The sequence below is a fragment of the Apodemus sylvaticus genome, chromosome 5 (genome assembly GCF_947179515.1).
Source record: "Apodemus sylvaticus chromosome 5, mApoSyl1.1, whole genome shotgun sequence".
In the NCBI taxonomy this organism is placed as follows: Eukaryota; Metazoa; Chordata; class Mammalia; order Rodentia; family Muridae; genus Apodemus; species Apodemus sylvaticus.
In genome coordinates, this window is record NC_067476.1 from 94745672 (window position 1) to 94770686 (window position 25015).

General features: G+C 39.1%; 1 protein-coding gene across 8 annotated transcripts in view; it reads left to right on the plus strand.

Moving 5' to 3' along the window:
* Slc12a6 (solute carrier family 12 member 6) overlaps positions 1–25015 on the plus strand; it is a 101963-nt gene that overhangs the window by 12402 nt on the left and 64546 nt on the right. The window contains exon 1 of one of the 8 annotated variants that reach the window (XM_052183168.1): positions 6247–6451. The exons of the other annotated variants lie outside the window; for them this stretch is intronic. Coding sequence (XP_052039128.1) covers positions 6334–6451 — 118 coding nt within the window. The 5' untranslated portion in view covers positions 6247–6333. Of the gene's footprint in view, positions 1–6246; positions 6452–25015 lie in introns of those variants that run through there. 8 annotated transcript variants of the gene reach the window in all.

Here is a 25015-nt window from a genome sequence, read left to right on the forward strand (position 1 = left end):
AAGTTAATGAGAGAATTCTGTGACCAGGGAAGGTGTATGCAGATGAAGACCAGTGTGCTCATACTATCTAGTCTGCTGTATCTGTGCTCTGATTTCAAAATGTTTTTATTTTTATTGTGTATGTATTGCTATTTTACCTGTATGTGTGTGTGTGTCATGTATGTACCTGATGCCCACAGAGGTCAGAAGAGGGCAGTGGATTCCCTTGGACTGGAATTACACATGGTTGTGAGTTTCTTTGTTGGTGTTAAGAATCAAAAATCCAGGTTCTCTGAAAGAACAGCCAGTGCTCTGAACAGCTGAGCCATCTCTCCTGCTTCTGTATCCAGTTTTTAAAAATAATATGCCTGAACCTTTGATCAAATTTAATTTTATGTTTTATTTTAAAAGTAAGTTATTTAAACTTAAATAATGTATAATGTATCTGTAGGATGTTCCAGAGTGCATAAAATGGCACTTGTTATAGTTCATGTTTTACAATACATAGAGCAGTTAAATTTCAGGGCTAGGGTGTGTGTGTGTGTGTGTGTGTGTGTGTGTGTGTGTGTGTGTGTGTGTGTGTGTTTCGAGACAGGGTTTCTCTGTGTAGCCCTGCCTGTCCTGGAACTTACTCTGTAAGCCAGGCTGGCCTCAAACTCTGAAATCCGACTGCCTCTGCCTCCCAAGTGCTGGGATCAAAGGTGTGCGCCACCACTGCCCAGCTTAGAAGAAACTTAAAACTATTTCAAGGTGGGCATGATGTCTCTTATTTCTGTACTAAGGAGGCTGAGGCAGGAGGATCACAATATCCAGCCAGCTTAGGCTACTATCAAGACTCAAAATGAGACAAGAAAGCAAAAATGAAAACCAAACCATTCAGCAATCAGATCATATGCCTCTAGGCTGGGCATGGTGGTACACACCTTTAATCCCAGCACTTAAGAGGTAGAGGCAGGAGAATCTCTTGGAGTTTGAGGCTAGCCTGGTCTAGAGTAAGTTCAAAACAGTCAGAGCTACATAGTGGGACCCTGTCTCCCCCCCCCCCACACCAAAAAATACCCCAAAAAACAAATAAACAAAAAATAAAGATCATATGGCTCCAGGATATTCATATATAATATAATTTTCAATTTCTAAAAACCAAGATAAAAATACATATGATTTGACCAAAATTTGAGTATTTTTGCCATTGGAGAGAATAATTAGAATGTTTTACAATTTGATAATTTTTGTGAAAATAATTTTCTACTGAGTTGTCCTTGTTCTAATCTATTCACTATGTTTAACTCATCTTTATTTTTATTTTTTTTTTAATAAATGGCTTGAATCAGACAAATCACTAGTTATCATGAATTGTAAGTTCAGCCTAAAAATATGTAATTGCATGGGGTGGCACGGTAAGTTATAATTTAAAAATAATTACCCCAAATAGTCTCCTTCTTTTGAAGGATGACTATTCTGGCAATTTAAAGATAGTTAGAAATAAACATTTTACTGAAACTATTAGCAAAGAAAATTAGTCTATTTTGGTCCTAATTTAAACAACACTGTGGAAGGGAGACATTAAAAATGCTCCTTTGCATAAAGATCCCTGGCCTGGCCTCACTATCTTATTAATTTTAAATGCCACACATTTTTAAAACATGACAGTGTAAATATTTCAAACCTGCACAGCAACTCTCTACATCCATGACTCTACACTAAGCTCAAGCCAAGCACTTATGCAGGTCTAGAATCTGTGTGTGAAGGGAGTGTGGTTCCACAGGGACTCTGCTCAGAGTCTTCTTCCATTGTATTCCTAAGGTTTCATTAGGAAAATGGTCAAACAGACAGAAAACTTGAAGGACTTCTGCAGTGTGCACTCATAACTTTTATTCTGTAGGTTACTACACCTTTCTCCTTCATTAATCTATTTTTAAAGTTTTAGGAATCAAAATGCTTCACCCAACAACATGATAGTGTTTTGTTTGTGTTATCTGTAGTGCATAATCTCTAATGCCGTGGTGTTGATTTTACTCGCTTATTTCTACTCATTATTAAGTAACAGTCTGCTGTCTAAATCTGCTGAAGTGTTTATCATATTGATTTATAGATACCTTTTATTGTTTTTGTGGTTGGTTGGTTTTTCGAGACAGGGTTTCTCTGTGTGGCCCTGGCTGTCCTGGAACTCACTCCATAGACCAGGCTGGCCACGAACTCAGAAATCTGCCTACCTCTGCCTCCCAAGTACTGGGATCAAAGGTGTGTGCCCGGCTACTGGGCTGATTCCTATTTGGACCATTTGGGCAATTGTGAAGAACGCTGCTATATACATACTTGGTTTTTTTTTGTTTGTTTGTTTGTTTTGTTTTTTGTACTGTATCTTTAAGTACTCTTGGTTAAAAATACCAAAAGGGTTTGCTGGGTTGTATGGTAAAAATATGTTTTAGATTTATAGCCAAGGTATTTATAATTGCTCTCTCTAATGATCCCTGTTGGCGTACATACATATTCAAATTATTCAAATGTTCTTTAGCCATTTGTTTATTGTCCTTTGTCAGTTGTTTGTTTTAATTTTTTTTTTTGTTTGTTTTTTGGAGACAGGGTTTCTCTGTATAGCCCTGGGTGTCCTGGAACTCACTCTGTAGACCAGGCTGGCCTTGAACTCAGAAATCAGCCTGCCTCTGCCTCCCAGAGTGCTGGGATTACAGGCGTGCGTCACGACCACCCTGCTTGAAGTGAACTTTATACAGTGAAATGCAAAGAGGCATTCCAAGTGAATTAACTGAAATTGACAAACGCACACACCTAAGCCGTAGCCAGATCTCTGTTGTCCTCATTTCAGGAAGTTTTGCCACATTGGAGCCCAGCTAATCTCCACTCCTCCTCCTCTCGGCAATCGTCGTACTAATTAGGCCATTAGCATGAATTTAACAACAGTAGGTTAGCTCTAACTTTTTCACTCACTCAGTGTGTTATGTTCTTTGATCCTGTTCTGTTGTCTCCTTTCCTTCATCAGCAGTTCCCTCTAAATTCCGTATACAAGCCACAGTATAATAGTTGTCATTCTGAGAATAGCTTCTTTTTCTTAACTTGATGATTTCTGGTCATCATACTCTTTTTTTGTGGTTTTTTGAGACAGGGTTTCTCTGTGTAATCCTGGCTATCCTAGAACTCACTCTGTAGTCCAGGCTGGTCTCGAACTCAGAAATCCGCCTGCCTCTGCCTCCCAAGTGCTGGGATTAAAGTTTTTTGGTTTTTTTTTTTTAAACCCATGTTTTCTTTATCCATTTATCTGTTGTTAAACACTTAGACTCATTTCATCTGACTTTCCATGCCATACACTCTTTTAAAACCTTAAAGCACTGCAAACACATTCATGTTGTGTTTATCTATTCATGTTTAAATTCTTGGATAGTAAATATGCTTTGACTCTGTTGGTTTTTTCTTATGAATGAATGTCTAAGTTATTTCCCCTTTAGAGATGTGGGGACTATGAGCATTTCATGGAGCAGTGTTTGATTGTTAGGAGTAAGTGCTTGAGAGGGAGGTTGTTGAGTGCTGGGCAAGTCCAGACTCTCCCTTAGTTGTCAACAGCCACAGCCAGTGAGGAGGGGGCTTTCTCTCAGACTACTCTGTTGCCACATTTGATTTTAGCTGTCTCAGTGGGATTGTATTCATATTTTATTGTGACAGTGCATTGCATTTTCAGTACCTGTGTTTGATGTCTCATCTTTATGTAATTGCTTTCTGTTCACATCATTACTTCACCCTCAGTGTTCTATGGCCTGCACTTCTATCTACAGTTCATCCTAGGAGAGAACTGTAAAATTGCTGACCACTGTGGTACACAGCACTGAGTTGGTAAATAAATTACTCCTATCATAGAGTTTATTAACAGGACTTTGTCACATTCCTACTTGTTTAGTTTGGTGGACTTTTAGAGAAGAGGGGGGTGAGAGGATAACATTTAGATTTTTTTTTTTTAAGATTTCATTTTAGTGTGTATGTTCGTGTCCATATGCATCACATGCATGTAGGGTTGTGTAAATGAGAACAGAGGCATCAGACTCCTTGGGACTAGACTTACATACAGATAGTTGTAAGCTGCCTGGTGTACATGTTGGGATTCAAACTTGAGTCCTCAAGAATGCCTGAGAATGCTCTCTTAATTGCTAAGTGCTCTTTCCGACCTTTGGATCTAGGCTTATACCCAGAAGCTATACACATGTTTGTAAACAGTGTTTCTGTCAACCAACTACAGCACAGGAGCCACAGTCCTGCTCTTCATGGGTGTGAAAGGCAGAGTGCAAGTAGAAAATGCACTGGAACCAGAAGTTTTAATGAATGTTGAACTCTGAATTTAAGAGTGAAATCTTTGACAGATTCATACTTTTAAGTTCCTTCAATCAGTGGAGTAGCTGAGTTATAAATATGGACAAAACACAAAAACAAATGACAGTTTATTTTAAAGAAATAAATATTAAATAAGCCAGGTGAGGGGGTACATACTTTGATTTCCAGCACTGGAGAAACAGGCAGGTGGATCTCTTGAGTTCATGGGTAGTCAGGGATAAATAGTGAGGTTCTATCTCAAAAGACACACATGGGGCAGGGTGTGGAAGATAGAGATGAAAATATTCTTAAAAAGAGATATACATAGACTTCTCCAATGATAAATTTAATTTCTATAGCAGTCTTCTATTTAAACCTTGGTTGCACATTAAAACAATGTGAAGGGACTTTTAAAAAAAACACTATTTACTTATTTCATGTATGTGAGTACACTGCTGCTCTCTTCAGACACACCAGAAGAGGGCATCAGATCCCATTACAGAAGGTTGTGAGCCATGTGGTTGCTTGGAATTGAACTCAGGACCTCTGGAAGAGCAGCTAGTGCTCTTAACCGCTGAGCCATCTCTCCAGCCCCATGATACAACTTTTTAAAACTTATGCCGAATGTCCAAGTTTACCATAAATTTGAAGATTTGAAAGATTTTCAGATTTCAGTCCCCATGAAGGGACTTTTGAGAGTCTTATGACCCAAGCTCTATTGCCTAAGCAGTTAAATATGAGCATCTGAGATAGAACCAAGCTTCAGTATTTTAAAAGCCCCCAGGTGAACGAATGCAAACCATGACTGTTAGAACACGTGACGGAAAAGTGAAGGACTTGTAAACTTTGTCTTAAATATAGTCTATGTTGCCTATCATAAGGCTTTAGGTATTTTAAAGTTTGCTTTACCATTCACCATGACTTTAGTCATCTTTTGTATCTACATGTTTGTACAGTGGATTAATGAGGCTGATGTAGAGTTTCTAGTACAACTGTATCTGTCCTGTTTAGAGGTGGTGTGCTTTGAATGAATGATGATCACATACTTTTATTCTCTAGTCTGTACATTTTACTCAGTCTTGTCTGGTAGAGGACATTACTAATGACAAAGTCTTGCTTTGACATCAACAAGGAAAGTAACTTAAGACTTAATTTACATATCTGTCTCCCTGCCTGTGTAATCAGCTGAGCACTTGATACAGCTTGTTCAATGTTATTGTGGAGTAAAGTATGTTAAGTGTGTGCTTGTGGGACTACTGACACCTTAAGGATATCTTTAGGTTCTTTTTCTCTAAACAGTTATGTTGAAGCTTCCTTTAGACACCATTTTAAAACTTTAAATATGGTTTTCTCGTTTAAACTTGTGCTTTTGATAAAATTAGTTTCTCTTCTTGAATGTCCTTACATGCATCTGGGCATCAAAAACTGTGTGTGTCATTAACTATTGTGATGTGTCATTAACTATTGGCTAACTAGATGTTTCACCTGAAGGAGGAGAAAAGCCTTTCACTGACTCTGCAAGGTTTTCCCATGTGCTTTGACCTTAAGCAACAGTGGAAACCGACAGCCTACCTTTTGTTTTCTGAGCAGGCATAGTGCCAGTCTTCGTTAAAGAGGGTAGTTTGTGAAATAAACTGTTCCCTAATCTTTCTCTCTTGAAGTAAAAGGACAGAGATGATAAATATGAGGTTGAGATGATGGAGCCCAGAGAGGTGACAATAAATTAACTAAAGGAGACAAGTTGGAGGCTCCCGCCAGGGCTTCAGCTTTCTGCCGCCTGGAGAAACACCCCAGACAGTTGGAGTTCCACAGGTTAATAACAATAAGCTAGGGGTGGAGTGCTTAAGCCTTTTAAGAGAATGATAAACACGGCGGAAGGCGTGTCTTCAAGCGTCCCACTCCCTTGGGGCTGTGGTCACGTGGGCTCAGTACTTCCCGATTCCCAGCGACTGTCTCCCAAGGCTGTGCTCTGAGTGTGGAGGGAGGCAGGGACGCACGAGAAGGAAATTTAAACTCAGAGAGCAAGGGTCTGTAAGAACAATGCCGCACTTCACCGTGACCAAGGTAGAAGACCCAGAGGAGGGGGCAACTGGCGCCCTCTCTCCTGAGACCAGCTCAGCAGAAGTAAAAGCCCGGATTCAGGATCCCCAAGAACCAGGTAAGTCCTGCGCTTGTAGCTTTGGGGACCCACAGACTAGTTTTCCTGAGGAAAGTGGCAACTTGGCCTTCAGTCTTCGAACTGTTGCTTAACGGATGGGATGCCGATGTAGAAAAGGCGTGTTTTTCAGTCGCTTCACTCCCGGTATATCTGATAACGTGCCTTTTTTCCCCCACGAAGCAGTTTTTTACCCCCACAAAGAGTTTTCTGTGTCCATTACCAACAGGTGAAATTGAATCGGTAGCAATGTATGAAAAGAGTTTTCAAGCACAAAGACAGTAAAAGCCATTTATGCATATTTTAGAATTCAGTTTTCTCTCAGACGGCTTAGATTCTATCTAGAAAAAGCTTTGAACTAAACAGACAAGTGGCCTTTTAATCTTAGCCATTTATATAATATATACAAAGGGAGCATGGTTCGATAGTTTTGTTCTGTGTACTTTTTACTTGTGAACCTGCGGTTATTCGGAACTCTGCCTCAATTTACCCAGTACACTGTAAATCAGTAACAAATGTTCTAATAACTTAAAAGACAAAGTACATTGGTTGGCTATTGTGGTGACTAGCATAGTATCAGGTTTAATACAGTTATTTAATGAATGTGCTTATCTCTCTTGTGGCCTCTGAATGTTGACAGTTATACTTTCCTGGGGAATTGTGGTTTGGGATTTTTAAACATGCAATTAAAGTCTTAATACTGAGCTATTAAGTATAGTTACACTTTGACTCTTCTTTTTTAAAATTCATAAATCATCAGCAACATCTGTATGAGGGCAAAGTTAAGGAAAATGTACAAATCCCCTGTAGTTCTTCCTCGTGACAAGAAGCTGTGGTAGTATCTTAAGTGTTAGGAACCTTTAACTTGCTATAGAGAGATGCGTTCCATTAATTCATTCTCATCCTTGGAGTGAGAGGATTTGTCGAGAGACAGTAGAGAAGACAGTTTGTGTAAATGTTTTGCCCACTACGTGATTTTGCTTTGCTGAATAGCAGCAGCTTGTGAATGTTGGTCTGTGCTGTCTGGAATTTGAACCTGCTTTTCTATGGCTTCAGGTAGAAGAGCTAGTAGGGTCAGTTTCTCAGGCCTGCGTGCATTTGAAGTTACCCTTTCTCGTCTGCTGATGATTTCAATTCCTTTAGCGTTTAGTCTACTGTCTTGAATAATGTCACAAAGTGTAAATGATGTACTTCATCTCATTTCTTTGTGCTGTTTTTCCTCTGCCTTTAATTATTTCATCTTTACTAGTCTCCTTGATCTGAGACATTTGTTTTTTGGTAGGAGGGTTAGAAGAGAGTAATAAAACCAGTCTATTAACAGCCACCTAGAAAGCCATAAAAGGTTTGATGGAACCCAGTTTTATTAATAATACATTATTAGGCTTAATATATTTTCTTCAATAAAATTGCTTTGAAAAAGGAAAAAGCAACAGAAATAAGCTAACTCAAGTTTAATAAGGGTCTTTAATTTGGTGTTTTCCATAGCATTTCACAGAGTATGCACTTGAATAAACTAATATTTGACAACTGAACAACTACTGAGAATGTATTATCTCAATTGTCTTTACCATAATGTTAAGAAGAAAAGGGATTTTTTTTCTTGTTATTGAAAGTTTAGCTCTCTCCTTCCTGGACGCATTTGCTTGAAATTTAGAGAGTTTTAGCCCCCTGCTCTTCTAAGTTAAAAGAATGAAAGAAAGAGAAAGGGAGGGAAGGAGGGAGGGAGGGAGGGAGGAAGGAAGGAAAGAAGGAAAGAAAGAAAGCAGGATCGAAAGCAGGGAAGGAAAGGAAGAAAGAAACTCATTGAAACCTATTTTGTACAATGCTTATGTACTAGTACTAATGAAGATACTACCTCGTTTGTTTGTTTGTTTGTTTGTTTGTTTTCTACTTCAAACCCTGACCACTGATATAACACCCCAACCATTCTTTTTCCTTCTGCATCTGTCTGGCAAGAAAAATATATAGTACATGTTATTTATATGCTTATTTGAACTATAAAATAATTTGAGATAAAGTAGAAATATGAAAATAGGGCTGATCTAAACTAACTTTTACGTAACAATTTTAAATGTATTTTATTATCATTAGTTTGAATATACTGTACATGCTATTGGCCTATATAAGGACATTTTCATAAATTGTATGTGAGTAAAATAAGTATGGTGGTTATGCTGCATGAGGTACTAGAAGGTCTGCAGGAGGCCCTGCTGGAGAAAGCGGAGCCTTGGCCTTCTGTAGCATGTTCCTTCCTTCCCTGCACTGTGTTCTTGGCAGTATGCCTGTGGAAGTAGCACTACACACCTGTGCTGCCCTCTCTCCCCACACCAGACGGAGGGTAAGCAGCCTGCGACAGAGACTTTGTCAGATCATTTGTATCTCAGGGTCCTAAGCTGCTTAGCAGACAGTTCAGTGACTAGGCATCTCTCAGCCGTTCAATTCACTAACTTCAGGACAAGTGTGCGGCTTTCCTCCTAATGTTCCAAAGGTGTAAATTTTATCAAAGGCAGTAAAATGGCTTTAGAGTCAGGGATCTGGCTATGAATCCCAGACCTACTGATTACTCCTAATTAGTAATAGTGACAATTTGTAATAATTACTACTTGGGTGACTTTCTGCAAGTTGTTTCCCTTCTCTCCTTATTAATAAAACCAATGTCTACTTTACAGGGTGGCTACAAAGACTGTATGAGATAGATAACTCTGAGATACATGTCTGACATCACACTTAGAAATATAAATACCTTTTTGAATATGAATATAATTGTGATTAGTGGTTCATTGAGAAAAAGGAAATAGTTTGGATAACTGATGGTAGAAGAATACTAAATTGCCTGGAGGGCATTGTAGCTCAGTATCTGAGTAGGGGTCCAAATGATTCTTAGGGGAGGAACAGAGAAAAGTCACCAAGAATGGGAATAATTTAAAGATATCAGGAGAGAGTTAAGCTATTATGAGAAGAAAAAAAAAAAGTTGAGTCACAAGGCCTGTGGTAAAGAGGGGTGAGGGAGGAGGTAGATGGGGCCTGGGTGTCATTTCCTCTCCTCTTTCTGTGGGACACCCCGACAGGCCAGTGCTTGCTATCAGCCACCATAATCCGGCCACCGTAATCCATACTGGAGGTGGCGCCTAGTTACAGGTGCTCCCCATTGCATCATTTTGCTAAGTTCTAATGTGCTTGGCCCATAGAGTTTGATAGGATTATTAAACATATTTTTTGTTTGTTTGTTTAGGTATAGTGATACAAGCCTGTAATCCCAGTTTCAGGTAGGGGGCGCGATAATGAGTTTGAAGCCAGACTGGGCTATACAGTGAGGCTCTTTCTCAAATAAAGAAAAACGTAAATTATTTTATAGAACTGTTACCAACCTTAACTATTTCATGTTCTTAATCAGATATGTATATTACATCCATTTCTTGATTTAAATATTAAGTTCATATAAATATTTTCATTAAATAACTGTTCTAAATCTCCTTGCTCCTCAAATCAGCTTATGGATTAAACACAGATAGCAGATTGGAGATGTTAAGTAGGATACAAATAGAAGTCTAAGGGAAGTTTCAGAATGGACCTATGGAAGTAGAGGAAATACCCTCTTCTGTTACCAACAGCCACTCCATGGGAGCCTGGGAGAAGAGCATCCTGTGAGAGTTCTGCTATGGTTAAACCTTAGTAACTCACAGGATGTAGCTGTTAGCTACATATTAGTTATGTACCCATGAAATATTCTTTAAATGGTGGCTTTTACCAGTGTTATCTTATTGACTAAAATTAAAATGGGTTGAACAAGACAACAAATTCTCTATATAGGTTATTTTCTGGAGTGCAGATTTACAGTAGGATGTGCTGGCACACTTGTATCCCCAGCCTGGGTAACAGCCAGGCCTCTGTCTCCACAGTCCTTTAATCCTGCACTTAGGAGGAGAGACAGAAGCAGAGGGATCTCTGGGTTCATGCTTGATCTGCGTAGCAAATTCCAGACCAGCCTGGAGACCCCATCTCAAAAGATTTTTTTTTTTTTTTTTTTTTTGAGACAGGGTTTCTCTGTGTAGTCCTGGCTGTCCTGGATCAAAAGAAAAAAATTTTTAAAAACTTTATTTTTCTTCTTTTATTTAATTGTTTATATGGAAGTTTTACAAACTGTAAAACAGAAACAGATCTGTATGTTGTAAAATCTGAGTTAAAAGTTTTGGAACTGGCTGGGTGATGTGTTTTTCTGCCTCCTACACTCCAGTATTTCAGAATTGTAAGAAGGGCTTCACATGTCCTGCAAATATCTTCTCAATTATTTTGTCATGATTTTTTTTATTCGATATAATTTTTATTTACATTTCAAATGATTTCCCCATTTCTGGCTCCCCACTCCCCAAAAGTCCTATCACTATTTGCAGATGATATGACCCAAATATACTTAAGTGACCCAAAAAATTCTACCAGAGAATTCTTACAGATAAACAACTTCAGCAAAGTGGCTGGTTACAAAATCAGCTCAAGCAAATCAGTAGCTTTTCTATGCTCAAAGGATAAGCAGACTGAGAAAGAAATTAGGGAAATGACACCCTTCACAACAGCTACAAACAACATAAAGTATCTTGGGGTGACTCTAACGATTTTTATTGTACCTAAAAAATAAGAATACAGATTCTGGAGTTAGGGAGGTGGCTCAGTGGTTGGAATGCTTGCTCTGAAAGTGTGAGGGACTAAAGTTCGTATGCCTGCTGGGCAGGTCAGCCTGCCTGTCTTTCCAGCCTCAGAAGCTAGAGAGCTCCAGAGGATGCTGGCTAGCAAGACTAACCCCCTCGGTGAGTTCTGGATTTGCCTAAGCAGCTTTGGAATCTTAGATCTTTACATGCATGTCCATATACATGCAAATCACAAGCATGCATATACACCACACATACGTAGAACATGGAAAAAGAACAAGGACTATAAATCTGAATGTTTCCCTACATTCTTTGCAGCTTGAAACACTGTGTGGACTTGACATGTAACACTCCCTTACTTGAGCATTTGCTGGCTCTATTTCTACACTGCTTAACACTGATTTGTTAGGATTGCTCACTCCCAGGATTTCTTGCTTAGTATCCCAACCCTCATGTACTGTCTGTTACTTTGGCCCCACAAGAGACATACCAGATTGAAGATTGAACACTATAAAGATAAAAGCTCTATAAAAATACACCTGTAAGTGGGTGTGGTGACGCATGCCTGTAATCTGAGTACTTGGAAGGCTGACATAAAAACCTATATAGTTAGACCCTGTCTCAAAAATTAAAAGCCCCCAAATGTCCTCATTTGATTTTAAATATTACTTATTGCTTTTATATTCTATACTCAATATTTAGTATGCTAAATTATAATAATACAATAAAGAATGTATTGTGTATAATTTAGCATATACTTAAAAAAGATTTATTTATTTTATATGAGTACACTGTAACCATCTTCAGACATACCAGAAGAGAGCATTGGATCCCATTGCAGATGGTTGTGAACTACTGTGTGGTTGCTAGGAATTGAACTCATGACCTCTGGAAGAGCAGTCAGTACTCTTAACCACTGAGCCATCTTTCCAGCCCCATGATACAACTTTTTAAAACTTATGCCGAATGTCCAAGTTTACCATGAAATTGAAGATTTGAAAGATTTTCAGGTTTCAGTCCAAATTTGGGCATGCAAAGAAACAAGATTATCAGCTGGTAACCTGTAAAGAAACTGGTATTTTTTTGGTTTTGACAGATTGAAAGAGGCAGACATTTTACATATAAAATGTTATCAGCATTATAGTAATAATAGCAATTATTATTGCTAGGCCAGGTGTTAACCCAGGCACTTAACAGTATTGACTCAACCATTGAACCATGGTAGATCAGGAAAGTGAAGTGCCAGTACAGACTCAGATGAAGAGTCTTACAGTAGCACAGCCTCCCTCCCGGCACTGGATTCCTGTACCCACACCCATACTTTTTAAAACATACTTTAAAATTTTTATTTAATATAAATTAAAATACAATTATGTCATTTCCCCTTTTCCTTTTCTCTCTCCAAACCCTCCCATATCTCTTCTCTCCATTCCCACATAGATATGTGTGTGTTTATATGTGTAGATTCACATGCACATGTAATGATAAACACTTTTAAAAACTCTTATACTACTAGGCTGCTGTATTCTCTTAGTTACTAATTCTAAGACTTTATTTCTTTTGTAAATATGAATTCCTCAAAATTGTGAAATTTTATTCCTTGTAAATTTTGTACATGTTGCATTGCTCTTTTATTTGGTATGAAATATTTCCAAATATACTATATTTTTCTAAAGTATGCCAAAATTGAGAAAGCTGAAGAAGCAGGAATCTTGACTTAATCTGACTGTCCCAGAGTCTCCCTCTCCCTGTCAGATATGTAGGAAGGCGCACCCTTACCTGTGGGGGGTAAGTCTGTGAAACTTACAGACTAAGGGTTAGTGGTAGGATGTAGACAATGTAAAATAATTACTTTTAGAATTACTTTAAAATGTTAGCTGGGTATGTTGGCTGGTACTGCAAGATCTAGCAGGGGGACCATTAGAACAAGTTCAGAGCCAGCCTGAGCTACAGAGTGACACTTGTTTAAAAAATGAAAAAAAAAAAAAAAACAGCAAGAAAAACCCACATGTATTGCTGAAATTATACTAGGTGTTTTTTACTTAAATAATAATTTAAAAAATCCCATTTAAAGGAAATTTTTCATGTAGGTATAACATACACATGGTAGAAATTGAATATGGCACATAAACACATAGATAAAATGATTTTAATCCAGGAAGCCCTTTATATAAGGTGGGTTCCCTTATTCCCCTCTTTTGTGCTTCCTACTGCAGCAGAACCTTTTGTAGAAAAAGATCCTAATGTTAGCATTAGAAATGTCAGCTTTGAAGCAAGAGTCTAAAAAGCCATCGCCATCTTTCTCTCAACTCCTTGCTTTTACTCTAGATTGCTTTTTATCTGAACTTATGCTTTCATTCTCTGCATACCATAAAAAATTGCACACAACCACATTGAACTCCTCCATTAACTCCAGGTCTCCATTTCCTCTGGGATGGCATGACTGATTGTCCCAGGCTTTGTTTACTCCATTTATCAATATCTGTCAGCACTCGGACATACCAACTCTGTTTCAGCTTGCAGGTGCTTGTGACATAACCTATACATTTTATTTGATTGATTGACGTGCAGAGGATTAGCTTCAAACATGTGGTCCTTCTGCATTGGCCTCCAGGTGCTGGGATTATAGGAATGCAGCACTGTATTTGATCTTGTAGTTATAGTGTTATTTCTTCAGTTGTATTATGAATTGTGGGAAGATAAGAGATAGTCTTAATATTTTTAGAAAAGTAGTTTCTATTTCAGGACATTTCAAACTGCAAAAACAGTGAACTTCCTGCCAGAATCTCCTCTCTCTTGCTGTTTTTTTGTTTTGTTTTGTTTGTTTTAGATCTTTGTATTTAGAAATATCATCCCTTAAAAAAAATGTTGGAACTATTTTCCACAGTCATTTTTTTAATGTTTCATTGAGGTATAGGTGACATAAAATGAACTACATAAATGCACCATTTAATGAGTTTTCACACATGAGTGTACTTGTAAAAGTCGCCATAATCAAGATAATGAACATTTTCATTACCCACAAAAGTTTCCCTGTGCTCTTTATAATGCATTTTACCTAATTCCCTGGTTTGCAAGCAATAGCTAGGGTTTTCTTTTCTGTCACTATTCACTTGTTCACATTTATGAGAATTTTATATGAATAGAATAATAGAGTATTACTGTCCTCTTTTATACAGCATAATTATTTTGATATTTTCCCCTTCTTGTCAGTATCCTTTGATTCTAATTCTCCTTAACATATCTTTATTTTTTGGATTTTTTTTTCTGTAGAACTTAGCATTCAAGAGTATAATTGAAAACAAGACAGTCTATAAATGTGTAAACTTCACAGAGAATTTGTGTTTACTTAGAAGGATATATTGGTACCAGCCAGTAGTCCCAACAACTTAAAAGTCTAAGGCAGAATCATTGAACCGAGGAGTTAGAAGCCAGCCTGGGCAACATAACCAAAACATAATACATACATACATACATACATACATACATACATAATACATACATACATACATACATACATACATATACTGTATTGTGATTACTCTCTCTATCCTCTGTTATTCCCCTCCCAACTCTGACACCTTCTCTCATCCATCCCAGTCCCTTTCCCAGGTTCTTGAATTTTGGTTTGATTTTTTGTCTCCCTAAATTTAGCAAGAGCTATCTATGTGAACGTTGCCTTGGAACTAGTCCTTAGAGCCTGGTAGGATCACCAGTGGATACACAACTGAAGGCAATGACTCCCTTTCCCCCTTTGTTTATCATTAACAGATAGTTTATCAGTGGAGGGTGTGGTCCCCTAATTCCTTCCTCCTTCTATACCTGTTAACAGGCCCATTTTTTTTTTTTTTCAGACACAGTGTAGGTAGGCGTCCATAGCTACTTTGAGGTTGTGGTGTCTATCTAATAATTTCCCAGAGGATGTCATGTTGTAGCCCTTCTCTCTGTCATCCAGCTTGTAGATTCTACTTCTGCTTCCATGAAGCGCCCAGAGCCTCACAGAGAATGGTATAAGTCTTGCTTAGTGCTGAGCATTGGTTCCACTACTTATTCTCAGGGAGTTTGATACTTTGTTGGTTTAACTAGTAAACAATTTACAATTCCACTCTAGGACTTATGATATCTATTCTTTGGGGTTCTGGATAGACTATACAATACCACACATAATTCCCTCCAGCATCACAGGCCACCATATCAGTCAGAGAGCACTTGGTTAACCCCTAACAGTAAAGCTGCTTTTATACAAGTGGGCACATCTTGCTTCACAGGTTGGCCTTGTAGTTCACCGAGTTTACAGGTGGTGAGACTGTCTGAGTTAGGGTTTCCATTGCTGTGATGGGACACCATGACCAAGGCAACTCTTATAAAGAATTGGGTCTGGCTTACAGGTTCAGAGGTTCAGTCCATTATCATCAGGCAGGCATGGCACTGGAGGAGCTAAGAATTCTACATCTTGTTCCAAAAGCAAACAGAAGACTGGCTTCCAGGCATCTAGGAGAAAGGGCTCAAAGCCCACCCCAAAGCGACACACTTCTTCCAATAAGGCCACAACCACTCCAACAAGGTCACACCTCCTAACACTACCACTCTCTGGGCTAAGGATATTGAAACTAGCACAGAGACTGTTGGTGTTTTTCCTCTCTGAATGCCCTGCAGAGTGCTTTCTGTGATTATGGAAGCGAGCCCGCACAGAAGAAGCTTCCAGGTCGGTTCCAGCTTGATTTCTCTATATCATGCAACCAAGGTGTATAAAGTCTTCAGCAATAGTGTCTTTTTGTCTAGTTCTGCTGGGCAGCCAAAAAGAATGCCAGGAGCTGATCTTGTTTGTGGTACTCCTGGGGCTCCTATAATTGACAATTCAGTAAGGATGCTAGGGTTTCATTTGATCATTTACAGTTCCTAAGAAAAATATGTTTTAAAATCTGGTTAAAAAATAGTAGGTTTCTTGAATATATTTGTCCAAATTTTAATGTATGTGGGATTAGTCTATAAACTGAACCACTTTTATTGAATGTTCTGTTTCAGAGCATATTCTAGAAAGGTGACTATTTTCTTAGTTTTAAAAGTTGTTGGTAGGCTGGAGAGATGACTCGGTGGGTAAGAGCACTGACTACTTTTCCAGAGAAATTGAGTTTAATTCCCAGCAACCACATGGTAGCTCACAACCATCTGTAATGGGATCCGATGTCCTCTTCAGGTGTGTCTGAAGACAGCAACAGGGTACTCACATACATGAAATAAATAAATCTTTAAAAAAAAAAGTTGTTGGTTTTGTAGCCTAAGCTGACCTTGAACTTGAGATCATTGTACTCCGGGCTACTGAGTATGGATATTACAGCCATATGCCATCCCACCTCAAAGGTGGGTATTTGCATATCTCACTGTCCGTTCATTCCTAATTCCAGCTTGTACTCTTGTCTCTTTAGCAGAGTACTCTGGATCTAGTGGACTATTGGGGATGAGTGAGACAATGGACTCTTAAGGCTCTTTCAGGAAAATATGGCTTAGGATTGATTTGTTCCTCAAAGGCTGCATGAGAGCCTTTAGTGCCTCAAGGTAATGTTGAGATGGACAAATGTAAAAGAGGCATGCCGTGTAGAGGTGCCTGCGACCTTCCTGTCTCCGAGGGAAGAAGGTAGATGTAAAGAGAGCAGAGAAGAGCCGCTTCTTCCTGGCTCCCAACAGAGGCCTGTACTTTGTTGTTGCACTGCCTTGCTAACAGAAGTGGACACAGTTCTCCCCTTTCTTCCTCCTCCTTCCCATCCCCCTTAAAATTTAAGCCTCTGTAAAAGAAATGAATTGGTCCATGGTTCTGGAAGCTGGAAAGTCCAAGATAAAAGTATTAGTATAAGGTGAGGGCCTTCTTGAGCAACAGAAGAAAGAAGTGGACCAAACGCCTTGTTATAAGAAGCCTGCTCTTAGATTAGTAATACCAATCCATCCAGGAAGGCATTGCCCTCAGAGCTTAACACCTGGGCTGAGGCCCATCCTCCCTGTCACAGTGGATCCAGGATTAAGTTTCTCACACTTGCCTTTCTTCCAGTTGAAACCATAACAAATGTTTGAATCACATCTTATTTTGTAATAAGCTTAAAAAAGCTAACGTTCATAACCTACAAATAGAATAAATCTCCAAGGCATTATACCAGATGAAACATGAGGCCAGCCTCAAAAGTCATGCATAATAAGATTGCATTTCCATTTATTTATTCAGTGTAGTTTGTATGTGTGTGTGTGTTGTATATGGTATGTACACTTGAGTATGTGAATACATGTTACAGTGTACATGCACATGGAGACCAATGGATATCAGGTATCCATCTCTATTTTCTTCCATTAAAACAAGGCCTCTTACTGAGTACAGAACTATGGTTACAGCCAGCAATCTTAAGCAATCCTCCCAGTCTCTGTTTTCTATAGCACGTGGTTAGTTACCAGACTACCTAGCCACCCTGATCATTTTACAGGAGAGTTAGGGATTTGAAGTCATACCCTCATACTTGGGCAGCAGTCCCTTTTACCCACTGAGCCATCTCTCCAGCTTCCATTTGTTCTTTTTAAAAATAGAAAATCAAAGTACATTTACTAATCAAACTGTGTGTTGGTACATACATATTAAAAAATTAACATATATAGTAATTGTTTATAGTTCAATTTCTATATTTGAAACTTTAGAAACATATTAAGCCATTAAAGTATATTAAATTTATTTTTGTGTTTGGGTGGTACAGAGTATACGTTGTGGGAGCATGTACATGTATGCATTGAGGTCAGAGTACAACTTGCAAGAATAGTCTTTTACCATGTGGGTCCCTGAATCAAGCTCAGGCTGCCAGGCTTGATGACAAGCTCCTTTACCCACTAAGCAATCTCACTGTTCCAGAAATTACGTGGTACGAACAAAGGCGTGCACCACTCTGCTTTCATGATTATTTTTAGAGACTGCTGCAGCATCTTTATTTAGCTGGTCCAATCAACTGTTAATTCCAAATGGTTTTTCTCTCGCTGGCTGCCTGGTTTCCCTAGATAGTTTGCTTTTTTTGCTTTTTCACTTCATAAGAGCTTATTAAGTTCATTTGCTGGAGGATGATAAGTACTGGCAATCTGAAGAAAACAAGGGTGGATACAGGAATTTTTGTCTTAATTGTCTGTGTCATAGAATCAAAGACTTAAAATATTAAAAATGTTCACAGTATGGTCTTTAATTCCTGTGACTCATGTTATCGTTTAAATGCTAAATATTCCCCCACAGGATCTGGATTTGGTTTCTAGTTTGTGGCATTATTTTAGGATGTTATGGAACCTGTGGGTGGCATGGTTGATAGAGTTGGGTCACTGGGAATGAGCTTTAGAAGGTTATGGGCCATTTCTACTTCTAGCTTGAGCTCTGTTTCCTGGTTCACCATGATGTGAGGAGCCCCAGCTGCACATGGCCACTGCCTTGAACTGACCATGCCTTCTCTGTCATGATGAACTGAAAATGTAAGACAAAATCAAACTGAAAACCTTTGTTTTCATTATTTGGTCACAGTGATGCAAAAGTCACTACTTCAGAAAACTGGTGCTGGACAGTGGGGTTGTCACTGTAATAAACACGAGTTTATAGGTTTTGGAACTGGTAAGCAAGAAAAATATGGAAAAGTTTGGAGCTGTGGACTAGAGAAACCTTTAAATGCTGTAAGTAGAGTTTAGTGGGCTGATTGTAATAGGAATCCAAGGAGCAAAATGGGGAGAGAAATGTGGCCAATAAAATTCCTGAGGTCTCAGAAGGGAACAAGGACTCTGAGAAATAGGACTAGAAGCCACTGATGTATTCTAGCAAAGAATCAGGCTATGTCTTGTCATGTATGTCCTGAAAATTTAAGTGAGGCTGAACTTAAAAGTCATGGGCTAATTAATTTAGTGAAGGGAATAAGGAGACTGAATGGCATTGAGTCTGGAACATGGTTGTTGCTGGCTATTGTACAAAGGTAATTAAAAATAAAAAGTGGAGTAAGAAGATGTGAAAAACTATAGTTTGTGAAGGAAAGAAGTGAGCACATTTACAGCCATGGAGGGCTAGGTGTAGACAAAGAAGCTGTAATGTTCAGGAGATTAGTATAGTTATAGGAAAGACGCCAATGGGAGCAAGACCCTGTCCATCAGGGGCTTCAGGACATCAAAATGCAGACGTATTTGAAAGGAGTGGAGAAAGTGTCTGAACAGACTACATTATAACAGGGGTTCCCTTTTCTACCAGGACCACCTAAGGACATGTTTTCCCAGATTTAGCTGTGCAGGTTCTCCAAGGCAACTAGCTGTGCTGAAGGGGACTAAATGTAGCGCAATAGGCAGCCAGACCTTGTATCATCCATTTGTGTGGGATTTGAAGGCATGGGCTTGTAGATGCAAGTTGATGAAGCTAGCCAATAAGTGGTCCCTACAGAGCTGCAGTAATATGGGGACTATGGAACTAGAACTGAATGTGTTTTGTCTTATAGAGTCCCTACAGAAAGGCCCTGAATGGTCAACAAATGAAGTAAGTTGCCATGGAAACTATAGAATGTTGGATATGCCAGGGCCTTGGAATGTTTGCCAAGAAAAGAGAACCCACATGGGTGGCCAGTGAGGGCTAAAGAGGCAATGCCAAATGATGTTACCATGTGATATGGATGCTGGCTGGACATGGAGTTACAGGTTGTTTGCCTGCTGAATTTGATCTAATCTTTGTCAGTTTCCTGTTTCTTCCCTTTGTAATGGAAATGTTTGTCATTGGTTGGAACCATGTTACTTTCTATTTTATTTTTATAGCAGATCATAGCTACAAGTTACCTTGAGTCTCAGACAAGACCATAGTTTTGTGTGTTCATTTTATGATATTAGAAATTGAACCTAGTCATACGTACAAGGCTCACAATCTACCAAGTGATCCTTGTCCTCAGACTCTCATGGGAGACTTTGAACTTTTGATCAGTTTTTGGACTGTTAGTATTATGGGGAGTTTAAAACTAGAACTAAATGTATTTTGTCTTATGAGATGGCCGTAAGACATTATGATTATGATTTGAATGTGAGATGAGACACACAGGCCTGAGTGTTTGAATACTTGATCCCAAGCTGGTGGTGCTGTTTTGGAAGACTGTTTTGGAAGAACCTTTGTTTGGGATGCATGGATAGTACAGGTGGTCAGTGGATGACAAGTCTTTAATTTTAAGGACTATATATAGCCCAGCCCCACTTCTGGCACAAGTTCTCTGTTTTCTGGTCCAAAGAGTTGTAAGGCCCTGGCCACTTCCTCCATGATCTCCACCATACCTTCCCTACCAGGATGGGCTAAAGCTGAAACTCTACCAAAGCAGACCTTCACAGTACCTTTCTGGTATTTGGTTGCACAAGTGCCAAAGTAGCTGATATAATACTTTCCCTCATCCCCTCCCCCCACCTTTTTTTTTTTTTTTTTGGTTTTTGTTTTTGATTTTTGGAGACAGGGTTTCTCTGTGTAGCCCTGACTGTCCTAAAACTCACTATGCAGACCAGGCTGGTCTTGAACTCAGCCTCCTGAGTGCTGGGATGAAAGGCACGCACTACCATACCCAGCTGTCTCTCCTACCGGTTTTAAAACAAATTTTATGTGCATTGGTGTTTTGCCTGCTTGTATGCCTATGTGAGGGTGTTGGATCCTGGAATTACAGACAGTTGCAAGCAGCCATGCTGGAAATTGGACCCGGGTTCTCTGGAAGAGCAATCTTAAACCCTGGGCCATCTCTCCAGCTCCTTTCTCCCTTCTTAACAACCATGTAGTTACTAAGTGCATGCTTATTCTTCTAAAGCCACCTTTAAAACAAAAAAGATGAGACCAAATGAGTCTCACTATGCAGCCCACACTGTCCTCAAGTTTGTAATCCTCTCTTTTTTTTAATTTATTGATATATTTATTTACATTTCAAATGATTTCCTCTTCTCTAGACCCCCACTCCCCGAAAGTCCCATCAGTCCCCTTCCCTCCCCCTGTTTTCCCACCCAACCCTTCCCACTTCCGTGTTCTGATTTTGCTCTATACTGCTTCACTGAGTCTTTTCAGAACCAGGGGCCACTCCTCCGTTCTTCTTGTACCTCATTTGATGTGTGGATTATGATTTGGGTATTCCAGTTTTCTAGGTTAATATCCACTTATTAGTGAGTGCATACCATGATTCACCTTTTGAGTCTGGGTTACCTCACTTAGTATGATGTTCTCTAGCTCCATCCATTTGCCTAAGAATTTCATGAATTCATTGTTTCTAATGGCTGAATAGTACTCCATTGTGTAGATATACCACATTTTTTGCATCCACTCTTCTGTTGAGGGATACCTGGGTTCTTTCCAGCATCTGGCAATTATAAATAATAGGGCTGCTATGAACATAGTAGAACATGTATCCTTATTACATGGTGGGGAATCCTCTGGGTATATGCCCAGGAGTGGTATAGCAGGATCTTCTGGAAGTGAGGTGCCCAGTTTTCGGAGGAACCGCCAGACTGATTTCCAGAGTGGTTGTACCAATTTGCAACCCCACCAGCAGTGGAGGAGTGTTCCTCTTTCTCCACACCCTCTCCAACACCTGCTGTCTCCTGAATTTTTAATCTTAGCCATTCTGACTGGTGTAAGGTGAAATCTCAGGGTTGTTTTGATTTGCATTTCCCTAATGATTAATGAAGTTGAGCAGTTTTAAAGGTGTTTCTCTGCCATCCGAAGTTCTTCAGGTGAGAATTCTTTGTTTAACTCTGTACCCCATTTTTAATAGGGTTGTTTGGTTTTCTGGAGTCTAACTTCTTGAGTTCTTTATATATATTGGATATTAGCCCTCTATCTAATGTAGGATTGGTGAAGATCTTTTCCCAATTTGTTGGTTGCCGATTTGTACTTTTGATGGTGTCCTTTGCCTTACAGAAACTTTGTAATTTTATGAGGTCCCATTTGTCAATTCTTGCTCTTAGAGCATACGCTATTGGTGTTCTGTTCAGAAACTTTCTCTCTATACCGATGTCCTCAAGGGTCTTCCCCAGTTTCTTTTCTATTAGCTTCAGAGTGTCTGGCTTTATGTGGAGGCCCTTGATCCATTTGGATTTGAGCTTAGTACAAGGAGACAAGGATGGATCAATTCGCATTCTTCTGCATGCTGACCTCCAGTTGAACCAGCACCATTTGTTGAAAAGACTATCTTTTTTCCATTGGATGTTTTCAGCCCCTTTGTCGATGATCAAGTGGCCATAGGTGTGTTGGTTCATTTCTGGATCTTCAATCCTGTTCCATTGATCCGCCTGCCTGTCACTGTACCAGTACCATGCAGTTTTTAACACTATTGCTCTGTAGTATTGCTTGAGGTCAGGGTTACTGATTCCCCAGAATTTCTTTTGTTGCTGAGAATAGTTTTAGCTATCCTGGGTTTTTTGTTATTCCAGATGAATTTGATAATTGCTCTTTCTAACTCTGTGAAGAATTGAGTTGATGGGTATTGCATTGAATCTGTATATTGATTTTGGCAAAATGGCCATTTTAACTATATTGATCCTGCCGATCCATGAGCATGGGAGGTTTTCCCATTTTTTGAGGTCTTCTTCCATTTCCTTCTTCAGGGTCTTGAAGTTCTTGTCATACAGATCTTTCACATGTTTGGTAAGAGTCACCCCAAGGTACTTTATACTGTTTGTGGCTATTGTGAAGGGGGTCATTTCCCTAATTTCTTTCTCAGCTTGCTTATCCTGTGAGTATAGGAAGGCCACTGATTTGCTTGAGTTGATTTTATAACCTGCCACTTTGCTGAAGTTGTTTATCAGCTGTAGGAGTTCTCTAGTGGAGTTTTTTTGGGTCACTTAGGTAGACTATCATGTCATCTGCAAATAATGATAGTTTGACTTCTTCCTTTCCAATTTGTATCCCTTTGACCTCCTTATGTTGTCTAATTGCCCAAGCTAGTACCTCAAGTACTCTAGTCCCTGATTTTAGTGGGATTGCTTCAAGTTTCTCTCCATTTAATTTGATGCTGGCTACCGGTTTGCTGTATATTGCTTTTACTATGTTTAGGTATGGGCCTTGAATTCCTGTTCTTTCCAAGACTTTAAGCATGAAAGGATGCTGAATTTTGTCAAATGCTTTTTCAGCATCCAATGAAATGACCATGTGTTTTTTTTCTTTGAGTTTGTTTATGTAGTGGATTGCATTGATGGATTTCCGTATATTGAACCAACCCTGCATCCCTGGGATAAAGCCTACTTGATCATGGTGGATGATCATTTTGATGTGTTCTTGGATTCGGTTGCCATAATTTTATTGAGTATTTTTGCATCGATGTTCATAAGGGAGATTGGTCTGAAGTTTTCTTTCTTTGTTGGATCTTTGTGTGGTTTTGGTATCAGCGTAATTGTGGCTTCATAGAAGGAATTGGGTAGGGTTCCTTCTGTTTCTATTTTGTGGAATAGTTTGAAGAGTATTGGTGTTAGGTCTTCTTTGAAGGTCTGATAGAATTCTGCCATACAAAGAATCAACAAGTCCAGGAGCTGGTTCTTTGAGAAAATCAACAAGATAGATAAACCCTTAGCCAGACTGACCAAAGGGCACAGAGAAAGTATCCAAATTAACAAAATTAGAAATGAAAAGGGAGATATTACAACAGAAACTGAGGAAATCCAAAAAATCATCAGATCCTACTACAAAAGCCTATACTCAACACAACTGGAGAATCTGGAGGAAATGGACAATTTCCTAGACAGATACCAAATACCAAAATTAAATCAGGACCAAATAGATCATCTAAACAGTCCCATAACCCCTAAAGAAATAGAAGGGGTCATAGAAAGTCTTCCAACCAAAAAAAGCACAGGACCAGATGGTTTCAGTGCAGAATTCTATCAGACCTTCAATTTGTAATCCTCTTACCTCATTTATCCCAAGTTACTAAAATTTCAGGCATGCCACTTGTCCTGGTTTGTTTTGTCATCTTGACACAAACCTAAACATATCCATAGGGGGTTGGGGGGGACTCTTAATTGAGAAAAGATCTCCTATAGATTGACCTATAGGCAAACCTGTAGGGAATTTTCCTAATTAGTGACCGATGTGGGAGGGCCCAGCTTTGTTGGTAGTACCACCCCTGGGCAGGTAGTCCTGGTGTGTTCAAGAAAGCAAATAGAGCAAGCTAGGAGGAGCAAGCCAGTATGCAGTGCCCTCCATGGCCTCTGCATTAGCTGACTTTCAGGCCCTGGCCTTGAGTTCTTGGCCTGACTTCCTAGGATCTTGGTCTGCAAACTGTACAATGAAATAAACCCTTTCCTCCCCATGTGGCTTCTGGTTATGGTGTTCTGTCACAGTAATAGAAAGCCTAAGATACCTCTGTTCCCAGCTGCATGTTTAATTAGCAGTAACTATGTGCCAGGTAATGTATGCCAATTAGGCTGACTGAAGTGGAACTATCAGTTGTATTCAAGAATTCAATACCAGCTTAGGCAACACTGTAGAACCTAATCTCATAATAATAACTCTTACTCTTGTCCTAGAGAATGCTTTAGAGATGCTGGGTTTGTTGTTAGTGTTGTTTGTTGTTATTGTTTTGTTGTTCTATGCTTGTTTTTGGCATGTACCACAGCTTCCTTGTAGAGATGCTGTTGTTAGCATAGATAATTACAATGGCCCAGAGTGGCTGTGATGAACCTGCCTGTCTAAGAAATCTAATGTTCATCTAATTTTATATTGGTTGCTAAAATTCTGCTTTCATTTTGAGTTTTACTCAGAATTTTTCAATTGTTTTCCTTTCCTTTTTTTGTGTCGAAGATTTTCATAATGTGATCTAAACCCCTCAAACCATCCGGACATGTTCCCTGCTTGTTTTTTCTCTGGTTTGGGGATCTTTATTGTTTTGGGGTTTTTTTTTTTTTGTTTTTTTTGTTTTTGTTTTTGTTTTGGATTTTT